Source organism: Pristis pectinata, chromosome 10 (genome assembly GCF_009764475.1).
Source record: "Pristis pectinata isolate sPriPec2 chromosome 10, sPriPec2.1.pri, whole genome shotgun sequence".
NCBI classification, from domain to species: Eukaryota; Metazoa; Chordata; class Chondrichthyes; order Rhinopristiformes; family Pristidae; genus Pristis; species Pristis pectinata.
In genome coordinates this window covers 50,603,225-50,624,476 of record NC_067414.1, presented here as the reverse complement: position 1 = coordinate 50,624,476, position 21,252 = coordinate 50,603,225, and the positions used below count along the sequence as shown (strand labels likewise).

The 21,252-nt window shown below is 38.6% G+C and overlaps 1 protein-coding gene across 4 annotated transcripts in view; it reads left to right on the top strand.

The window, feature by feature from the left end:
* The window catches only part of arhgap18 (Rho GTPase activating protein 18), a 123,962-nt gene extending 102,966 nt beyond the window's left edge, over positions 1–20,996 (top strand). For all 4 annotated transcript variants that reach the window (XM_052025251.1, XM_052025253.1, XM_052025252.1 and 1 more), the window contains 10 exons: positions 1,636–1,801; positions 3,110–3,201; positions 4,050–4,127; positions 8,568–8,727; positions 9,697–9,779; positions 11,568–11,774; positions 16,226–16,378; positions 16,710–16,843; positions 17,053–17,111; positions 19,307–20,996. In XM_052025251.1, the coding sequence (XP_051881211.1) occupies positions 1,636–1,801; positions 3,110–3,201; positions 4,050–4,127; positions 8,568–8,727; positions 9,697–9,779; positions 11,568–11,774; positions 16,226–16,378; positions 16,710–16,843; positions 17,053–17,111; positions 19,307–19,398 (1,224 nt within the window). In that variant the 3' untranslated portion in view covers positions 19,399–20,996. The remainder of the gene's footprint in view (positions 1–1,635; positions 1,802–3,109; positions 3,202–4,049; positions 4,128–8,567; positions 8,728–9,696; positions 9,780–11,567; positions 11,775–16,225; positions 16,379–16,709; positions 16,844–17,052; positions 17,112–19,306) is intronic.
* The last annotated feature ends 256 nt before the right edge of the window (positions 20,997–21,252 follow it).

Below are 21,252 nucleotides of genomic sequence, written 5' to 3'. Positions count from 1 at the left end.
GTTTCTCTTTCCACAGATGCTGCCTGACCTGTTGAGTATTTCTTGCATTTTCTCTTTATATTATGATCTACTGTTATTTAAAAAGTGGCATTCCTGCTACTAGTGAGGCTGCCATCTCTCATTCCATAATTTGTTTTTCCACAATAACTAACCTGTGCACCTCAGAATCAAATGTCAAACAGTTTCTTTTCAAGGCTGAAAAATCCAAATTCCTATCGTCTTTCTGACCTCAAACAATAGGAATCAATGTTTGGCTCTTTCCTGCAGAGTTTTAAATATTTAAATATTTTCCTTGTGGCTTGAAGACCAGGACTGGACACAAAATTCAGTTTTCATCTGACCACAGTAGTATGTATTTTGATCAGGATTTCCTTGGTCTTGTATTCTCCTAACATAGATATGTAGCTTAGCATTTTGATGGTTTTGATGATGATGCTTGCATTAATTGGACATAATTTAACACTGAGTCAAGAGGATTTCTACTTTTCATTCAATTTCATTCATGGCTATTTCAGCAATGTTCATAAAGTGCAGCTACCCATTTTTTGTTCTCATGTGCAGTATTTTACATGACTACATTCAATTGGATAGGAGAAAGGGTGAGAGAATTCATTTTGGAAGTCAAAGTCAAGAAATGAGAGTAGAAGACATTTAATGGTGAATAAAGAGATGTAAGGGTTTAAATACATAATCTAAAAGATCCTGAACTATTTATTTATTCATTCATTTCATGCTTATTTGTGCTTTACTGTCCAGGTTAATTAATATTCATAAAATTATATAATTGTTAAGCTACATAAGGAACCCATTCGGCCCATGTAGTGTATGCCAGTTCATTGTAGAGTCAGACCCATTTCCCTGGACTTTCTCCACAGACTTTTTTTTTCCCTTTTCCCTTTTGTAAACCCTGATTAAGTCTATTTCCACCATTCTTTGAGGTACGGTGATCCAGATCATAATCACTCTCTGAATAAAAGAAAATCTTCTGCCCATCACCTTGAATCTTTATTTTCTGGTCTTGAACTATTTTCAAATGGGAACAGCTTCGCTTTATTTTCTTTTGATTTGCTTGTCTTGATGTTATACGCCTCCATCAATCTCCTTTCAATCATTTTTGCTTTAAGGAGAAATACACCATTCTCCCCAGTCTAACTTTAAAGTTGACTTCATAGGCATTTCTTATGTTCTTCTCTGAAACTCCATCGAAAATTCTGCCCTGGTCAGTTTTCTTGAGCTGATGATTCATTCCTTTGAAGCTAGTCCTTTTAAATTTATGTTCCCCTTTCTCATACATACATAATCATCAGGGCCTGTATATCAGTCTACCATCTAGATTATAACCACAATCTAATATATCAAGGTTTTATTCCTGTATGAATAGAAAGAGCCCCAACGCTATTCAGAGAGCTGGGGAGTTCACCCACAATGCTGATAAATATTTATCCATTCAGGAATACCATCAAATAAACAGATGATTTAAATCACTTCTTTCATTGCTATTTGTGGACTTTGCTGTGCAGAAATTAGAGGATAGAATTTTCCATATTATTCAGCAGTTACATCAGAATAATACTTAATTGTTTATGAAGATCTTTGGGGTGTCCTGAGACTGTGATTGTACCTTTCTTTTATAAGAACTACCGACTCCCAAAGGATAAGACAGGGACAACCAAAGCAGGAGACCTTGCACCTCAGGACATGAAGAAAGTGCGCTCATTGGCTCTGATTGAAATGACTGCACTCTATGACACACTTGGTATAGATTTCAAACATCATAAAGCAATAAAAGTTAAAATTAAAGGTAATTAAAATATATTTTGTTCAAATTTGAAGTATTGATTTTCTATTTTGATAGATTATTTGTGTATAAGCTATCCGTATATTTTACTTGTCATGAAATCATATATGTTATATGCACATCTTTAATTGTATTATTTTCCATTAGGTTGAACTAACATTGGATTCTAATACCTGTCCTATATGTGTGGGTAGGTTAGTAAGGAAAATGACGCTTTCTGTGATGAATGATCTGAAACAATGCAAAATGAGATTGTGCTGATCAAGAGGAAAGATAAAAATTGCCCATGGATAAAATCTGGATTGATAAATGGACTGCTAATTATGAACAGTTTAAAGTAAATAGAAAGGCCTGTATATCAGTCTACCATCTAGATTATAACCACAATCTAACATATCAAGGTTTTATTCCTGTATAAATAGAAAGAGCCCCAAATAGAGGGATTAGAGGGGAGATGAGGAAAGAGGTTTTCACTCATAGGCTGGTGGGATCTGTGTCAGCGTGGTAAAGACGGGAAATACAGATCCAAGTCTTGTTTAAATATAATGAAGAGACATGATCTGCAAGGCCACAGAGAAGGGATGGAAGATGGCACCAGGCTGGAGAGATTTTTTTTTTGGAAAGAGGTAGACATATTGAACCAAATAGCTTCCTTCTGTGGTGTAAATTTTCAATGAATCTATGAGTAAATTCATTATCACAATGAGCAAGTTCTCATCTTTAGTCAAGGAGCAACCCAAACATAACAATAGCAGGAGGTAAATTTATTATTTTCTAATCTCAGGTCAATTTAAAGGTCTTTTAGCCTCTGCTCTCCAAAAGGTTCAGTGGGCAGCAAGCAGAGGAGACTGTTGTAAATGAATGTAAATGTGCAAAATCCAACAGGTTCATCTGACAAATGAACAGGCAAATATGCAAAATATCCACTTAGAAGCCTCATCAGGAATTCTATCTTAGTGGTTCAATATTAACCATAGGTCATTTCTTCCATAATGACTTCCATTTTGGGCTAATCATTGGAAACGATCAGCAACTGATCATCATTCTCTACTCTTCCTGCTCATTAGAAGCTCATCTTTCAGTCTCTCTCATTTCAGGTTAAAAACATCCTCTAACATAAAAATTATACGTATCTAATAACTTGATTTCTGATTTTAAGGTCTTACCTCTTTTTTTAAAAAAAGGCTCAATCTATTTCTTTGCATAATCTGTCATCAAAATGAACCACTCAAGTTGGTAGTTTTCTGTAGTTGTGCAGTATGGTGTTCTTCAAAGTTCAGTGACTGCTGAATTTTCAACATTTTTTTTCAGAAACTGGATTGTTTGGAGTTCCACTTTCATTGCTCTTGGAACAGGATCACAAAAAAGTACCTGGGACCAAGGTTCCACTTATAATGCAGAAAGTAAGTACAGGATCCAGTGTACCTTGAGTTAAAAGTTCAAACTATTGAAGACTTGACAATTTGATGTTGCAGCCCCATGTTTAACTTAGCACCTTGCTAACAGCCCAACCCAGAAATTGAATAAGTAGCACTGTAGTAGAAATGAAAGACATGGTTTTAATTTGGTATCTTAGTCACAGAGAATTTCATGATGATGAGTTACATTGTCTGTCCAGTACAAAAATGTTGTTTAGTTGGTCTTTGCCATCTCTCCTCACCCAACTCTGCCTTATGATCCCTTCTCTTTCATATGCTTATCCAGTTTCTCTATATTTATGGCCTTTGGACTCCACACAAGTAGAAATATTTCTCCACATCTTATCAAAACAAATCAAATTATATTAAAGCCCTTTATCAAGTCATCCTCTCAACCTTCTGTTTTCTAGAAGAAAAAGTCCAATTTGCTCTACCTTTCTTATTTCCTATTATTTCTAATATCATACCTGTGTACCTTTCTGGCCCTTTTTTTTAAGCATGACTATGCTCTTCTTATAATACGGAGACCAGACCACTGCTTTTCAGTATTGTTCCACCAGAAATGAAGCCCACTGCTTGATTCGTTTTTTTTTATTGGTCTGTTTGGTAGCTGTATTTTCTAAGGTTCCTTTAATGTCTATACTACTTCTGGCTGGTATAATATTAAATCTATTATAATTCACAGTAATGCATAAAAAGCTTGTTTCTAATGGATCATTAATGTCATTGTTCACGCTTGAGTTGTATAGAAATATAGTTGCCAATCTGTCTTTATCTTTTTTTGGTTAATGTGATAAAGCATTGTTGATAAAAATTTAAAAAAAAATTTGCAGCTCATTTCCCACATTGAGGAAGAGGGGTTAAATACAGAAGGAATTCTACGAATACCAGGACTTGCACCAAGAATTAAGGTATATTATGTAGTAATGGTCTGTAGACAATAATTGTATCTCAACATGGTCAAACCTTTAAATAGATTGTTTTAACTGACTGTTTCTAGTGTTGCATCAGTGTTTGGGAAGAGAGTTTCAGGAGGAGACTGAATTATTTTCAGTAATTTAGAAGGTGGAAAAGGGAGATTTTTGAGACATGGTGGCAGAGGTGCTGGTTAACGAAACTATGAAATTTTCCACCTGAGTTGGAATACCAAATGCCAAGCGTGATCCCTCCCAAAGAGATCAACATGGATGTGCTGAGATGCACCAAATTATATGAATCAATAGTGAAAGTATGAAATTAATTTCCAGGCAAATAGTCTGTCTCGAGAATGGAAGGAAGAATTTACTCAGTATATTGAGATGGCTACGGCAGATAAATCAGAGCAGTTAAAAGTAAAGATATTCCTGTATCTCATTTGTTGTACAAGGAGAGAACTGAATCAAACTATAATGGCCTCAAATGAAAATGTTTCAGAGGGTGATGGGTGTGTGGAATGAGCTGCCAGAGGATGTGGTAGACGCGGGTCCAATTACGATGTTTAAAAGACACTTAGACAGGTACGTGGATAGTAAAGGGTTAGAGGGATAGGGGGGAAAACGCAGGCAAATGGGACTAGCTCAGGACATCTAGGTCAGCATAGATGAGTTGGGACGAAGGGCCTGTTTCCGTGCTGTATAATTGTATGACTTTATCTCCAGGCACCCAGCTTGGTGTGTTGGTAAGGTAAGAAATTTGGTCTGGACAGATACTCACCTTGTCAACACACCAAACTGGGTACCTGGAAATAAAGGTACTCTGAGGTCTGAAGAGTATGAAGAGTATCCACTACCCTATGAAGATGATAAACGTTTTGCCAGATTTGAGTATAGCAAAAACGTTCACTGTCCTGGATGCAAAGAATGGGTTCGAGCATGTGGAGAATTTGTATTTGTCCTGTTTCAGCACACCATCAGTCAATACTGTTGAGGAATATTGTTTGCAATCAACACAGCAGCAGAGGAATTTTAGTGAATGTCTCAGTAGTTTAAAACCTATGGCTGGGGAGATACAGTGGCATGCAAACATTTGGGCACCCCTGGTCAAAATTTCTGTTACTGTGAATAGCTAAGTGAGTAAAAGATGACCTGATTTCCAAAAGGCATAAAGTTAAAGATGACACATTTCTTTAATATTTTAAGCAAGATTACTTTTTTATTTCTATCTTTTACAGTTTCAAAATAACAAAAAAGGAAAAGGGCCTGAAGCAAAAGTTTGGACGCCCTGCATGATCAGTACTTAGTAACACCCCCTTTGGCAAGTATCACAGCTTGTAAACGCTTTCTGTAGCCAGCTAAGAGTCTTTCAATTCTTGTTTGGGGGATTTTTCACCTATTCTTCCTTGCAAAAGTCTTCTAGTTCTCTGAGATTCTTGGGCCGTCTTGCATGCACTGCTCTTCTGAGGCCTATTCACAGATTTTTGATGATGTTTAGGTCGTGGGACTGTGAGGGCCATGGCAAAACCTTCAGGTTGTGCCTCTTGAGGTAGTCCATCGTGGATCTTGAGGTGTGTTTAGGATCGTTATCCTGTTGTGGAAGCCATCCTCTTTTCATCTTCAGCTTTTATTTTTACAGACTGTGTGATGTTTGCTTCCAGAATTTGCTGGTATTTAATTGAATTCATTCTTCTCTCTACCAGTGAAATGTTCCCCGTGCCACTGGCTGCAACACAAGCCCAAAGCATGATCGATCCACCCCCGTGCTTAACAGTTGGAGAGGTGTTCTTCTCATGAAATTCTGCACCCTTTTTCTCCAAACTTTCCTGCGTCCTCGCCGCAAAATTCAGCATCAAAAGTTTGCAAAGGAACATCTAAACAAGCCTGATGCATTTTGGAAACAAGTCCTATGGACTGATGAAGTTAAAATAGAACTTCTTGGCCGCAATGAACAAAGGTATGTTTGGAGAAAAAAGAGAGCAGAATTTCATGAAAAGAACACCTCTCCAACTGTTAAGCACGGGGGTGGATCGATCATGCTTTGGGCTTGTGTTGCAGCCAGTGGCACGGAGAACATTTCACTGGTAGAGGGAAGAATGAATTCAATTAAATACCAGCAAATTCTGGAAGCAAACATCACACCGTCTGTAAAAAAAAAGCTGAAGATGAAAAGAGGATGGCTTCTACAACAGGATAACGATCCTAAGCACACCTCAAAATCCACAGTGGACTACCTCAAGACACACAAGCTGAAGGTTTTGCCATGGCCCTCACAGTCCCACAACCTAAAAATCATCGAAAATCTGTAGATAGACCTCAAAAGAGCGGTGCATGCAAGACGGCTCAAGAATCTCACAGAACTAGAAGCCTTTTGCAAGGAAGAACGGGTGAAAATCCCCCAAACAAGAATTGAAAGACTCTTAGCTGGCTACAGAAAGCACTTACAAGCTGTGATACTTGCCAAAGGGGGTGTTACTAAGTACTGACCATGCAGGGTGCCCAAACTTTGGCTTCGGGCCCTTTTCCTTTTTTGTTATTTTGAAACTGTAAAAGATGGAAATAATAGAGTAATCTTGCTGAAAATATTAAAGAAATGTGTCATCTTTAACTTTATGCCTTTTGGAAGTCAGGTCATCTTTTATTCACTTAGCTATTCACAGTAATAGAAATTTTGACCAGGGGTGCCCAAACTTTTGCATGCCACATATATTAGGAAGAGGAAGGGTGCCTGGAATCTGAGAGCTTTGACAAACAGATGCAGGGAGAAGCAACCGAATTCCAACCATCTGAAATTTCAAGGAAAGTTCTCCGAATCATTGCTCTTTTGATAATTGTATCCAGAGGCCTAGAGATTGCTCTATCCATTAAGGGAGTGTTGCGGGCTGCCCTAACACTGTGAAAGTTGAAAATAGCAAAAGCTTCAGTTGTGAGCATTTCATGGTTTTCCTGTGTAACACCAATATTAATCTTCATTGGTATCAGCATGGCATTTCCTTTTGACTTCCTGCAAATTCTCAGAGTTTGTAGCAGGTTTCAGAGTGGAATCTTTGCAGCCAGCTTTTGAAGGGACACACCACAATGCATTCTGGCAACAAAGGAACTTTGCTGCTGAATGAATTGATGTGGCAATGATGGGAGGGATATGGGAGAAAGACAGGGATCTGGTCAGGTGGTGAAGAGAAGTACTGTTGAAGGCATGCTCTTTGTGCTGGGGGTCTACAGAGGCCCTCTGGGGCTACAGCTAGGTACTCCTAGTAGGAAGTAGCCAGGGAGACCTGTGTAATGATTCAGTGCAGTCTCTGAATGCCTGTACGTCAGGAGATCTTGTAATGTGGATAAATTCCGGCATCCATCCTGTCTGCTCCTGTGAACTGAAGGAACAGAAGATGCAATCTCTTTTCAATGAGTGTGGAGCTTAGGTGACCTCCCTAATGCAGCAGTAAGCAGCAAATGGTGAGATATGACAGATATCAGCAGTAGCTGTCTGGGATAACTCTGAGACTGAGAAGTTGAGAATGAATGTGACTCTGTCTCCCATGGGCAAAGCTGTCAAGACAAAGATGTGAGGTTCTATTTTTGGTCATAAGATGTCACAAAACAAATGTGAAAACAGCAAGTGCAGAAAAAGTATTGGTGCTTTAAATAGCACAGTTTCAGGAGAAACAGGGTTAGTAAAAGCTGATTGTTTGGGCAGTAAATAAGAATAGCCAATTTTCAAATCACAAAGTTTAAATATCTCACTGCAAACAAATTTTGAATATTGCAATACTCTCGACATAATTTGACATAGCTTTACACCAGTCCAAAAGTGCCATGGAGAATCAAAATCCTACCAGCTGAGGAGCCAAGTTCCTCAATGAATACCAAGGTATGCATAAACGTGTACAAAATTACTGTGCTCCAGGTTAACCAGAATTTTAACTGCATAACGTCATTTTTGTCAGGGAAGTGTGAATGAATTTCTAGTCTAAAATATTTCAGTGAAACCTTTCAGAAGGAAACATGTTCCCACTTTAGGCCTCATTGTACAGGGAAATCAGACAGCCTCATTTTCTAATGTGATGAGATAATCGATTATAATAAAATAAAGCTCTGGGTTTATAGTCTCACCAGTTTGCTGCTGGTGCATCTTTCCCAGCCTTTTGCCTGTTTGATTCTCACCGAGTTGGATTTGGGTCTTGTACTCCGTATCAATAATACCAGAGTGAGTCATGTGAGGATAATTCAATGAATCAATAAATTGTTCAATAATATAATGGTAGAGCTAAATAATGTGAAGAAATTCGGTTACCCATAAGGCTCTTAAGCATAATGTATGCAGGGAAAGTGAGCAACCACTCAGTGAAAGGAGAACATTGCAGGACTCTGATTTCAGCTTGCACCATAATCTTGTTGCTAACGAAAATGTTGCATTGAACTTCCTCCCCTATGTGTTTTAAGAGTTTGTGTGAGGAGCTAGAAGCAAGGTTCTACGAAGGAACTTTGCATTGGGAAAATGTACGTCAACATGATGCAGCAAGTATACTGAAGCTTTTTATAAGAGAGCTGCCACATCCACTGGTCACTCTTGAGTACCTTGATGCTTTCCTAGCTGTCCAAAGTAAGTTAATAATCTCCTGTTATACTTGTGTTCATAATTATAAAAATGGAAACAAAGTTCATTTGTACATACTGTATACATAAATTTAATCAGGATTTTAATATAAAATATTCTTAGTGTAGAAAGTTGATAATCTATTTTTTGGAATGTAAGAATGGATATTTGTGGAAATACACACATCAGCTCGAAAGTAAGGAGGTAAATTTATGACATACATTTTAGTGAACACAGAGTCTTGCAAAACCCATGGGGTCTCTGATTCAAATTTTCAATAGCCCCAAGTTCGTTCTTGTGACACTTTTGAAAGAATGATGCTTGCGGGTACACCAGGAAAGATATGTTGGGCTCAAAACATCTGATTTTCTGTCCATTCATCTTAATGGGCCTAAAATGAGGGACTACAGACCGTTGCTTTCCCAACTAGCATCTCCCTCAAGCATTGCAATTCATACATCACAGCCAGTTGGGAGATCAGCCACATGCTCTTGGCGTGAAGCTATGCCCAGTGTAAAAATACTAAATGATGCCCTAAAATGAAATATGAAAACAGTAACAGAAACTTTTTGCTTTATGTTCTAATGGAAGCTTTTATTAAAAAAGTTATTAAGTTGAGGCAAAGAGGAGTGTTACCTTGACTCTGCAGTCATTAAATTCCATCCCTGCACTCCACACAACCAACCCTAACATACCCTTTTGCTTCTATGTTACTTTTCTAGTATTTATCATTTCCCTGCAATTGTCTAATGATTCAGCTGATGTTTGTACAGTGATAGTATTCAAGTAGTCTGCGGAAAGGCGACAGGAGCCAGCATCTCCTCCAATATGTTAATAAGGCTCTTGGCTTAACCTTGGGCTGAATTTGGGATTCACCATCTTGGAGGAAAAATGTATCCCCCTTCATTAATATGATTTGAAAACTCCTTAAGAGTGATGACTTTTAGTAATATAATGTGAATATTTAATACACAGATTTATCAAGCAGAAAACTTCAGCTACAGGCTCTCAACTTGCTGGTGCTTCTCCTCCCAGATCAGAATAGGGACACCCTGAAGGTACAACTTGTATTGCACTTGCTTTTATTTCATTTTATCCTTGCTTTTGCCCCTCAAAACTATATTTTAAAACCTGTGGAACATTTTCTTGAGTGTCCAATTGTGACTTAAGCCCTTATCCTGGATAGATTGCTGATTTTTTTTTGTGTGTGTAGCTCTTTTGCTGCTAGAAGGGATGCAAGTGACTTCACTGCTGATTGCAAAAGAATCTTTGACGGGCTTTAGGCAAATAGTTTTCATGACTATCAAAGCTGAATTTCAGCTCCAGGGATTCCAGAAGATGTGTGCATTAGAGTGCTCTTGTAAAATTTCAACTAAGCAATATTTTTAGTTTTAGTCATTGACACCAGGCTGTTGTTTCATGTTTAGATTGGTGCATTTAAGAGTGGTGTGGGTTTGTCTGTGATTCAGTGGTAGCACCCTTGTCTATGAGTTATGAAATCCGATCAAAATCATAGGGCCACAATTTGCATGGGCTAATGAGGCTTGTTACTGTTTCTGCCATGAAGTGAGACCACCAACTTCCTAACATCCATTATACAGATCACATAGAGCCAAATTTGCCCCATTGTGTTTGTCATTGCTTTGAGTAACAAATGTTCATGACATTCTTAGCATTGTTTATCCATTCTGCTACAGATCAAGTGCTGAGTAGCCCTGGTGTGATTGGCATCTATCCAATTGAGGTTGTGCTGACACGCCAGGATTTCCAGGGTAAAGTGCAGTTTTAATAAAGAGTTTAGTATTTGCAGTGCATCCCAAAATAGAAAGTGGGCATTAACTGTGGACAGAGTTAAAGAAGTTGTGAGTGGATCAGAGAGTATCTAAATTGTCTTTTTGCTATCTGTCACTGTTGAGCCGCTGTTGTATAGCAACATAGAAATTAGGAGCAAGAGTAGACCATTCGGTTTTTCTGGCCTGTTCCAGCATTCAACACAATCATGACCAATCACCTACTTTACTCTCCTGTACCTACCTTCTCCCCATATCTCTTAATTTGAGGAGGTTGAAGGCATATGTCTACCTCCTTTTTGAATATATTTAATAACTTGACCTCCATTGCCTTCCCTGGTCAAGAATTCTACAGGTTTTCCACCCTATGGGGGAAGACATTTCTCGAGTTCAGTTCTAAGTGGCATATCTGTATTCTGCAGCTGTAACCCCAGCTGGCAGGAATACCTCCCTGTATCTAGTCTCTGTAGCCCTTTTAAAATTTTATAGTTTTCTCTCTAAAGTATGAATAAAGTTGCCCTATGTGCCCAGGACAGTTGCATGGTAGATGGTATTGGTAAAGCTCGCAGTTGCTTGTATTATGGATACAGAGGAAAAAGTAAAAGAAGCCACCAAGATAAGACCACCTTAGATCACAACTATCAGGTGTTCTTTTTCAGAAAATATTTGCTACATTGTGAAATTAATGTCAATCACTCATTGAAGTTCCTCTATTAGAAGCTGAAAAATATTATCATTCCAGAATCTGTTTAAAAATACAACACTGTACCTGTATTAAGAAATTTGAACGTGACTAACTCAGATTTATTGTTAACAAACCTGGAATTACATTATTGGTTATCTAGAAGGAAACCAATTGCTTGTTTACATTACAGGCTATAGAATATAAAAGGCAGATATCCCTTTGAGCAAAGCTCCTTTACATCTGCTGGAAGGAACAATCCAGAATTTGTACAGGCTGTGTAGTATGCTTTGATTAATTTCCTAAATGGTACCTTTTTTTAAGGTCAGTAAAACCCTGTGGGCTTTGATCATGTAATTAATATCATTTTACAGGCATTGCTTGAATTTCTTCAGAGATTAATTGACAACAGGGAAAGCAACAAAATGACCCTAAACAATGTTTCTGTCGTCATGGCACCCAACCTGTTTATGGTTAAAGGATATTGCTCAAAGTCAAGTGCAAAGACACAGTTTGCAATGGCAACTGGCACAAGCAACATAATGCGCTACCTGATTAAATACCAAGACCTGCTTTGGACGGTAAGAACAGTCACAGTTTGCATGACTTATCTTTTGAAAAGAAGCTCCTTCAGGGTAATGGTCATGCTGTCCTGTGAGGGAACATGTACTGACAGCTCTGTAATTCCTTTGCAGAATTTCAAATATTACACAATAGCCCAGTGCTAGAAAGTTGTTCCTCAAGTTCTGTATTTTTATATACGTTGATATTGCTATAACATTTTGCTTTAGCCAAGAAGCAAGACTTCACGATCCAAAATTTCTGTCATTCACTTTTTGATTTTTAGCCCCAGACTAAGCTGTCAGCCCTAAGCTTGTACCCGTTGAAAGTGACCAAAGGCACGCCTTTGGCCTTGTGGCAATTGGAAACTCTGACTGCCAGTGAAAATGTACCCACTTAAAGGTTAAGTTCTGCATATGAGGGGAAAACATAGAGGTGCTGATTTTAACCTGCTCTCCCCACATCAAGAAATGTGTGGCAACGCGTTGTCTGATTTTTGACTTACCCCAACGTGCACACATTTTCCATTTATGTCATTAACTTCCATTAAAATCAATAGGTGGTAAGTAAATAGCTCTTCCAATGGGCTAGCCCAGAGATGATGGCTTGAAAGGTGCACTCCTAATATTATATTCCATTCTTTCAATATCAAATAAAGTTGACCACACCAACTCAATGATTCTGCACCACTGACCAAGTGGGTGGAATTGCATTCTCCTGGTTCTGTTCCTTTCCTTTATTTCCCTCATTCCTGTGGCTCCCCCACCCTCATGTCCTGCCCACTACCTCCCTCTTAGTCCCTATCTCCTTCCCTTTATTCCATAGTCTACTGCTCCTTCAGCCCTTTGTCTCTTCCACCTATCACCTCTCAGCTTCTTGCATGATTCCTATTCATCCCCCTACCCACTCTCACCTATCACCTGCCCCTACCTTTTTATTCTGGCTTCTGCCCTCTTCCTTTCTGGTCCTGATGAAGTGTTTCGATCCAAAATGTCAACTGTTCACTTCCATCTGTAGATGGTGCCTGACCTGCTGAGTTCCTCCAGATGCCAGCATCTGCAGAATCTCTTGTGCCTTTGTTCTTATCTATCAAGTTATAACTAAAGAATGCTGTCAATGATTTATCATTCCTCTCCTGCACCATTATTCATCTCCAGAGACCATTGACCTTTTCTGTGGCACTCCTCAGCACCATTGTACAAAAATACATCAGCCTTGAAAATGTCATATGCCTGCCTTCATTGGCAAAGGCATTGAGTACAGGAGTTGTTACAGAGTTACATTACAATTGTACAAAACATTGGTTAGGCTGGACTTGGAATATTGTGTGCAGTTCTGGTCACCACGCCATAGGAAAGATGTGATTAAGCTAGAGAGGGTGCAGAAAGATTCACAAGGATGTTGCTTGGATTGGAGGACTTGAGTTAGGAGAGATTGGATAGGCTGGGTCTCTTGCCCTCAAGCAAAGGAGGCAACATGATAGAAGTATGTAAAATTATGAGAGGCAGAGATAGGATAGATAGCCGGAATTTGTTTCAGGGAAGGTAGGGATGTCTAAAACTAGACGGCATAGTTTTAAGGTGAGGAAGAGGAGATTTAAAGGGAATCAGAGGGGTAAATTTTTCACACAAAGTGTAGTTGGTATCTGGAATGAGCTGCCAGAGGAGGTGGTGGAGGCAGGAACAATAACAACATTTAAGAGGCATCTCGACAGGTACTTGAATGAGCAAGGCATAAATGGATATGGAATTAATGCAGGCAGGTGGGATTAATATAGTTAGGCGTGATGGCCGGCATAGACACAGTGGGCCAAAGGGCCTGTTTCTATGCTGTACAACACTGGCTAATGACACGCAGCTGTCCCTCAACACCAACCCTCTTGACTCCTCCACTATCTAAAATGTCATGCTGCTTGTCCAATATATATGAATGGAATTTCCTCCAATTAAGTATTCTGAAGACTGAAGCAATTGTCTTCCAACCCTCCACAAATATTCCTACTTTCCCACTGAAATATAATCCTTCCTCCTGGCAACTATCCGAAACAAAACCAGACTGCTTGCCAAGTTGACGTGTAGGACTAATGTCTCCACCTGTCCTCTATGTTGACAACAGGTCAGTAATGGAATTACCACTAGCTGTCCAGAAACCTTGACAAGGGATGAAAATAAAAAGGAATTCCCTATTCTGTGGTGAAATACTTTAAGGTTCAGAGATTACAGTAATCTTAAAATAACTGCTGACACTATGATATCCTTGCAAATGAGACACTGCTTCCAGTGCATGATCAGTTCACACTTCCTGACTCCAGTATTTGAATGGCTGGGAGGTTCAAGTTAAAACTCTGCTCTATCTTAACACTGTTTTAGCATTCCCCTCCCCTCCTGACCTGAGCAAACATTATTTTAGCTCATTTCCCCATACCTATCTGGTATCTGTGTCAGATTACTTGAGACAATTTTTAATGTTATAAAGCTATAATTTTTTTACTTTCAAAGTGATGAAACACAATTTCAGTAGTTACAATGGGATTACTTTAATAATATGAAGTGATGCAATTTAGAAAGAAAAATGAAGGTAGAGCATACACGGTAAATGGTAGGGCTGTAGGGAATGTTAATGAACATAGGGACCTTAGGGTACAAGTCCATAGATCTCTGAAAGTGGCAGCAAGGTGGATAAGGTGGTGAGGGAGGCATATGGGATGTCTACCTTCATTGACTTTGGCACAGAATAAAAGAGTTGGGACATCATGTTATATAAAACATTGTTTAGGCCACAGCTTGAGTACTACTTGCAATTCTCATTGCCACACTATAGGAAGGATGTGATTATGCTAGAGAGGATGCAGGGAGATTCACATGGATGTTGCCTAGATTGGAGCATTACAGTCATAGAGACTAGGTGGGCTTGGTTTGTTTTTACTGGAGCAGAGGAGATTGAGAGCTTATCTGATGGAGGTACATAGATAGGGTAGACACCTCAACCACAGGGAAAACAATTTTTTACTAAGACAAGAGGGCATAGGTTTAAGTTGAGAAATAGGTGGTGTAGAGGGGATCTGGGGAGGTGGGGGGGGGGGGTTAGTATTTCCCCCCCCACACAGAGTGGTTGGAGTCTAGAATTCGCTGCCTGAAGAGGTTGTGGAGGCAGATACTCTCACAACATTAAAGAAGCATCTTGACCAATACTTAATCACCAAGGGCTTATAAGGCTACCTACCTAATGAAGGTAAATGGGATTAGTGTAGATAAATCCAATGAGCACTGAGGAACATGGTGGGTTGAGAGGCTTGTTCCTGTGCTGTATGGTTCTATGACAAATATTTTGGCAAATATTATACATGATACATTTTAGATGAGGAAATAAAAACTTAAATTCTCTCTGTACCTGCTTTCTGCTGTTGAACCAAGTTAAACCCATGAACGTGCATGTCAGAATTTTCCGAAAGCTACTTAGATCAAGATTCAGACATGGACCTTTCATCTTATGACAGTATTGTGAATGTTACAGCTTTGTAGATTAATCAAAACCACAAAAAAAAATCAGACCTCTTACACACCTGCACGGCTTCATTTCTTTGATTCCCTCAAAGCACAATAGATAATGAGTGCAAACTCTTTTTAAGTATAGCCACAAAGCCTCATTAATAGAGGTATTCTTATTCTTGCTTCCTACAGCCATTAATCCAGGTGAATGCTTGAATCTGATGTAATCTTCGGGCCACACGCATTCAACATCACAAGGACTGTCTGGTTCAGATCATGTGTTCCTTGTTAATATAGTTCTTATTTTACCTTCTGCAAGCTTTAAGCCAACTAAAACTTTAGTACCTGAGTCTTAACTGATCCCAAGTTCAATTCAATCATCCATTTGACCTATTATGGGTCCTGGTTAAGCAATAGCTTGACTTTATAATTATCATTTTTATTTGCATATCATTCCACTACTTCCACCCTATATCCATAAGCTATATCTATAGCCCTACAACATTCAGCGTATCTGAAGTCCTCAAATTCTGGCCTCCTGATCATCCCTAAATTTAATCGCTCCACATTTAGTGGCTGTGCCTTCAGCTAGCAAATCCCTAAACTAAGCTGTGAAACTTCTTCCATAAACCTCTCTTCCAGTTCATCTTCCCTCCTTTGCAAAGCTCCTTTTTCACCCACCACTTTAATCATGTTTTTTTTCCCCATCTTCTCCAATGTTCCTTACATACTTTGTGTCAAACTTTTTTTTGAAGATGCTTTTGTTTTGCCAGTTAAAGGTGGTACATTAATATACCTTGTTGCTGTTGTGCTTTTTCTGTACCTGTCGACATTTCAAAGTAAGGCCATATTCCATATTATTTATTCAGTTTGCCAGATCAGCATGATGCTAAAACAATATTCAAAGTTAATGACCTGAGTTCAATACAAACAAAATTATCAGAAGCATTTATGAAAATTAATACTTACTTCCAATACTACAGGTTCCAAAATTTATTATGAATCAAGTTCGACAACAAAATATTGAAAGCCATAAAAAGCTGTCTAAAGAAAAGGCTATGAAAAAGCTGCTGAAAAAGATGTCGTATGATAAAGATAAGCATGATCGGAACCATACCGAAAGGAATTTAACAGATGTACGTAAGCTATCTCATCTCTTTGATTTCTCTTAAAACACTTTCGATTTCCCCTCCCTTCTCTGCTCTCACTGTAGCTGGCTCACACAGAGTGAACTGCCTCTTAACAGCAGGTCAAACCTGGACCTTAAAAATGACTTAAGCTTCATGTATAAAGGATAGTTAGTTGGCATACTTCACCACTACTTTGTAGAATGCAGGGAGTTATCTCTAGATGGTGTCTGCTTCCTGTGACTATTCACATTGCATTTATTATTTTGATTAATAATTCTGATCCTTTGGGGGGGAAAAGCAACACATGTAATAATCCAATTGTAATATTTTGTTATAGTCAGTAACACTTCAAGGTGCAATACGGGTTCAGGCCCCATCTCTTTCCAAAGTTTCCATGGCGATTCAACTAACAGAAGAGCTGAAAGCTGGTGATATTTTGGCACGTTTCCAACAATGTCTTGTTAAAAACAGGTAAGACAAATCCTCAGATTTTCTTTGAGTTATCTAATTTGTTATGTAAACAACAACACTTTGATATCAAAATTAACCAATTATATTTAGAATTGTATTTCCATGCTTAATATCATGAATTTTGCACTGAACAAAAATGATCAAATTCACATTAAAAAAATATCATTACCCTGCATTTCTGTAATAACTATACATTTGGTTCTCAACAGGATAACTGAATCTTCCAGTAAAGATGAAGTTTGTTTATATGAAATTGGAGGAAATATTGGTGAGATTTATTATCAATTTTATGTGGTATGAATATGAGATATGTACAATTAAATTGCAGGGAGAAATTAATTTTGTTTTACATTAGCCTGAGCGTTATTGGTTTTCAAGAATAGAGTTTTTTTTTGCATCCAATATCAGTTTCTAGTTTTAATAGCTATAGGTAAGATACAGATTAAAGCTTTCTCTACACTCCAATTCCTATCGGAGGTATTTACAAATACGGTACTTCCATTTCTCACATCTGTTGTTCCTGTGATCTTCCCTTATGAGAATACCAATTATTGTTGAAAGTATCAATGATTTATGTTTGACTACAGGTTTAAGAGTTGTATTTGTTCCATTGGTTTCTGTCATTCCTGATTTGTACCCATTGATACATTAACTTGCGATTGGCTGAACTCATGGAATTTTTGTTCCTCAGTGCTGTTTGACATAGATTCATAGAACAGTACAGCACAATACAGGCCCTTCAGCCCACAATGTTGTGCCGACCTTTAAACCTTGCCTAAGATGATCTAACCCCTTCCTTCCCACATATCCCTCTATTTTAAATTCCTCCATATGCTTATCTAACAATCTCTTGAATTTGACCAAAGTACCTGCCTCCCCCACCACCCCAGGAAGCGCATTCCATGCCCCAACCACTCTCTAGGTTAAAAAAAAAACCTTCCTCTGATATCTCCCTTGAACTTCCCACCCATTACTTTAAAGCCATGCCCTCTTTTATTGCGCATTGGTGCCCTGGGAAAGAAGTGCTGGCTGTCCACTCTATCTATTCCTCTTAATATTTTATACACCTCTATCATGTATCCTCTCCTTCTCTTCAAAGAGTAAAGCCCTAGCTCCCTTAGTCTCTCCTCATAATGCATATTCTCTAACCCAGTCAGCATCCTGGTAAATCTCCTCTGCACCCTTTCCAACGCTTCCACATCCTTCCTATAATGAGTTGACCAGAACTGGACACAGTACTCTAAGTGTGGTCTAACCAGAGTTTTGTAGAGCTGCATCATTACCTTGTGGCTCTTAAACTCAATCCCACGATTTATGAATGCTAACATTCCATAAGCTTTCTTAACTACCTTATCCACCTGTGAGGCAACTTTCAGGGATCTGTGGATATGGACCCCCAGATCCCTCTGCTCCTCCACACTACCCAGAATCCTGCCATGAACTTTATGCTCTGCCTTGGAGTTTGTCCTTCCAAAGTGTATCACCTCACACTTCTCAGGATTGAACTCTATCTGCCACTTCTCAGCTCAGCTCTGCATCCTATCAATGTCCCTCTGCAATCTTCGACAATCCTCCACACTATCCACACCACCACCAACCTTTATGTCTTCTGCAAACTTGCCAACCCACCTTTCTACCCCCTCATCCAAGTCATTAATAAAAAATCACAAAAAGCAGAGGTCCCAGACCCAATCCTTGTGGGACACTGCTAGTCACAGCCCTCCAATCTGAATGCACTCCCTCCACCACAACCCTCTGCTTTCTACAGGCAAGCCAATTCTGAATCCACACGGCCAAGCCTCCCTGGATCCCATGCCCTCTGACCTTCTGAAGAAGCCTACCATGTGGAACCTTGTCAAATGCCTTTCTAAAATCCATGTAGACCACATCTACTGCACTACCCTCATCAATCTGTCTGGTCACCTCCTCAAAGAACGCTATCAGGCTTGTGAGACATGATCTGCCCTTCACAAAGCCACATGATTGAACTCGAACACACATAGTGACAGAACAGGGTGTGCAAAACCTAATTCTTCACATAACAGATTAACTGATTTGTTTGAGGATAATTTAAATTCTTCAAGTTGAATGACAAATTTATCAAGGGTAAAAAACAGATGTCTCTATTTCCAGCATTTTTATCTTCTAGTTCTGTTCCAGAACTATTTCCAATAACTGATTATTGTGGCGTTTAATGTTATTAGGTGCACTGAACAAGAAATACCAGGGAGAAATTTATCATTGGTGGGTCAGTTTCTGTCATTTGGACATTTACCATGCAGATAAACAAAACTGAGGAAAACTTACCTGTCAGGAAGAATGAGGACATTGGATAAACACTGTAGTGAATTCCTATTTAATACTCAAAGTAAATCAGAAAATCTGCAATTTAAAGCGCAATTGCAGCTAAATATAAGAAATATTAGTATTAATGTAGGTCTTGTGTAAATTGTTTGCTTTCAGGTGAACGCTGTCTGGATGATGACACATATATGAAAGACCTATACCAACTTAATCCAAAAGCAGAATGGGTTATAAAGCCTCGGTGCCAGTGATATTGCTTCAACAACAGATGGGCAATGCGATTAAGTAATACCAGGCATTAATGGCCCTGTACAGCAATACAAATCAATCCATCAGACTCACTATACCTGTACTTGAATCTTGACATATGTAGAAGGACAAGAGAGGAACAATATTGCTATGATGAGTCAAATTCCAGAGCCAAGTTGCTCTTGTAAAAGAGACACATAATGAAAAATTAACTGCATATATCAGGATGCATGAAAAATATTTATGCAATATGTGCATTTCATATGTCAGAAGTAAACGTGTCCAGATATGGATGACCAAAATAAAAAAAAAATCCTTCCAGCAGACCAGGGAGTATGATGGGAAATGGACCGTTAATAGAAAAACTTAGCAATACAGTAAGACCACATGCACCAGAACAGCACATTGAATAAATTAATTTTAAGGTTTTACAAAACTAACAGGAAAATAGTTTGCAAGTTATATCACAAATTAAGAAGAATTGAGCAAAAATCTCATACAGAAGGATATTCTGAACATAGAATTTCCAATAAACTTAAAGCCTCATCACAGGGATTCACACAAGTTACGGATGTCAGTTGTGCCAACAGCAGAGGTACTCTTGGACTGACAGTGCGAACACAGAGCTGGACAAGGGATCCTTCCTCCTCCTGATACTTATTAGCACACATAGTAACCTAAGGTCTTAGCCACCAGAGCCTCTGTACATTACCAACTCTGAAATAGCATTGCACATAATTCTGCTACCATCTGAGTTGAAGCATTGCACGGCAGTGTAGCAGCGTAACGCTATTACCGCGCCAGTGACCCAGGTTCAAGTCCTCCGGGTGCTCTGGTTTCCTCCCACATTCCAAAGACATAGGAGTTGTGGGCATGCTATGTTGGCACTGGAAGAGTGGCGACACTAGCAGGCTGCCCCCAGTGCATTCTCAGTAATGCAAAAAGATGCATTTCACTGTGTGTTTTGATGTACACGTGACTAATAAATAAATATCTTATATTAAAAAAAAGAGTAGACTGTTATCAGAATGTATGTAATAGGATCAGGAATACTCTATTCAGCTACTATACCTGCTCTGCCAATCAACAGGGTAATCTTCTACCTCAAACACCATTGTCCCACCCTATTCTCAAATCCCTCGATTTCTTTCCTATCCAGAAATCTCTGTTATTGAATGCAATCAATGACTGGAATTATCTTCCTTGGAGGGCTGCAGAGCCTCAAAGATCCGCCACCCTCTATATGAAGAAATTTCTCGTCATCTCAGTCCTAAAAGGCCTCCCCATAATTTCGAGAATCCTAGCTCTTGACCCTTGAGATATGGGACATATCCTCCTTGTATCTACTCCTTCAAGCCTACTAAGACTTTTTATTTTGTCTGTATTAAAATATCAAAGAAATATCATACTAGTGTGTTGCGTTGATCTGTTATTCTAAATAGGAATTTCTAAGATTATATCCTATGAGACTTAATCATCAATTCTATGATGAACCATTCACAGCAAAATCAAAATGGGACAGATATTTTAGAAAAGTTTAGTGGAGACATTAAACATGAAGCAATTCAATAGATTTGTTGAAATAGTCTCCCAGGTTGAAATAAAAGATTCATGTGCATTTAACATGTCCGTTTCCATTTATTCTCAAAACCTGAAGGATATATGTCACAGAAGTATGTGCATGCTTTCAAGAGGCTACATCCTGTTGATTTAAAGGTATTGTTTTAAAAAAAAATTGTATGTATAATTTAAACCACTTGTGCTAGATTATCTTATGTTGAATATGTTCTAAATGTAATGGCTGTTTAATGTATAAATGTTTATTCTGTTTTATTACGTTTTCCATAGAACAATAC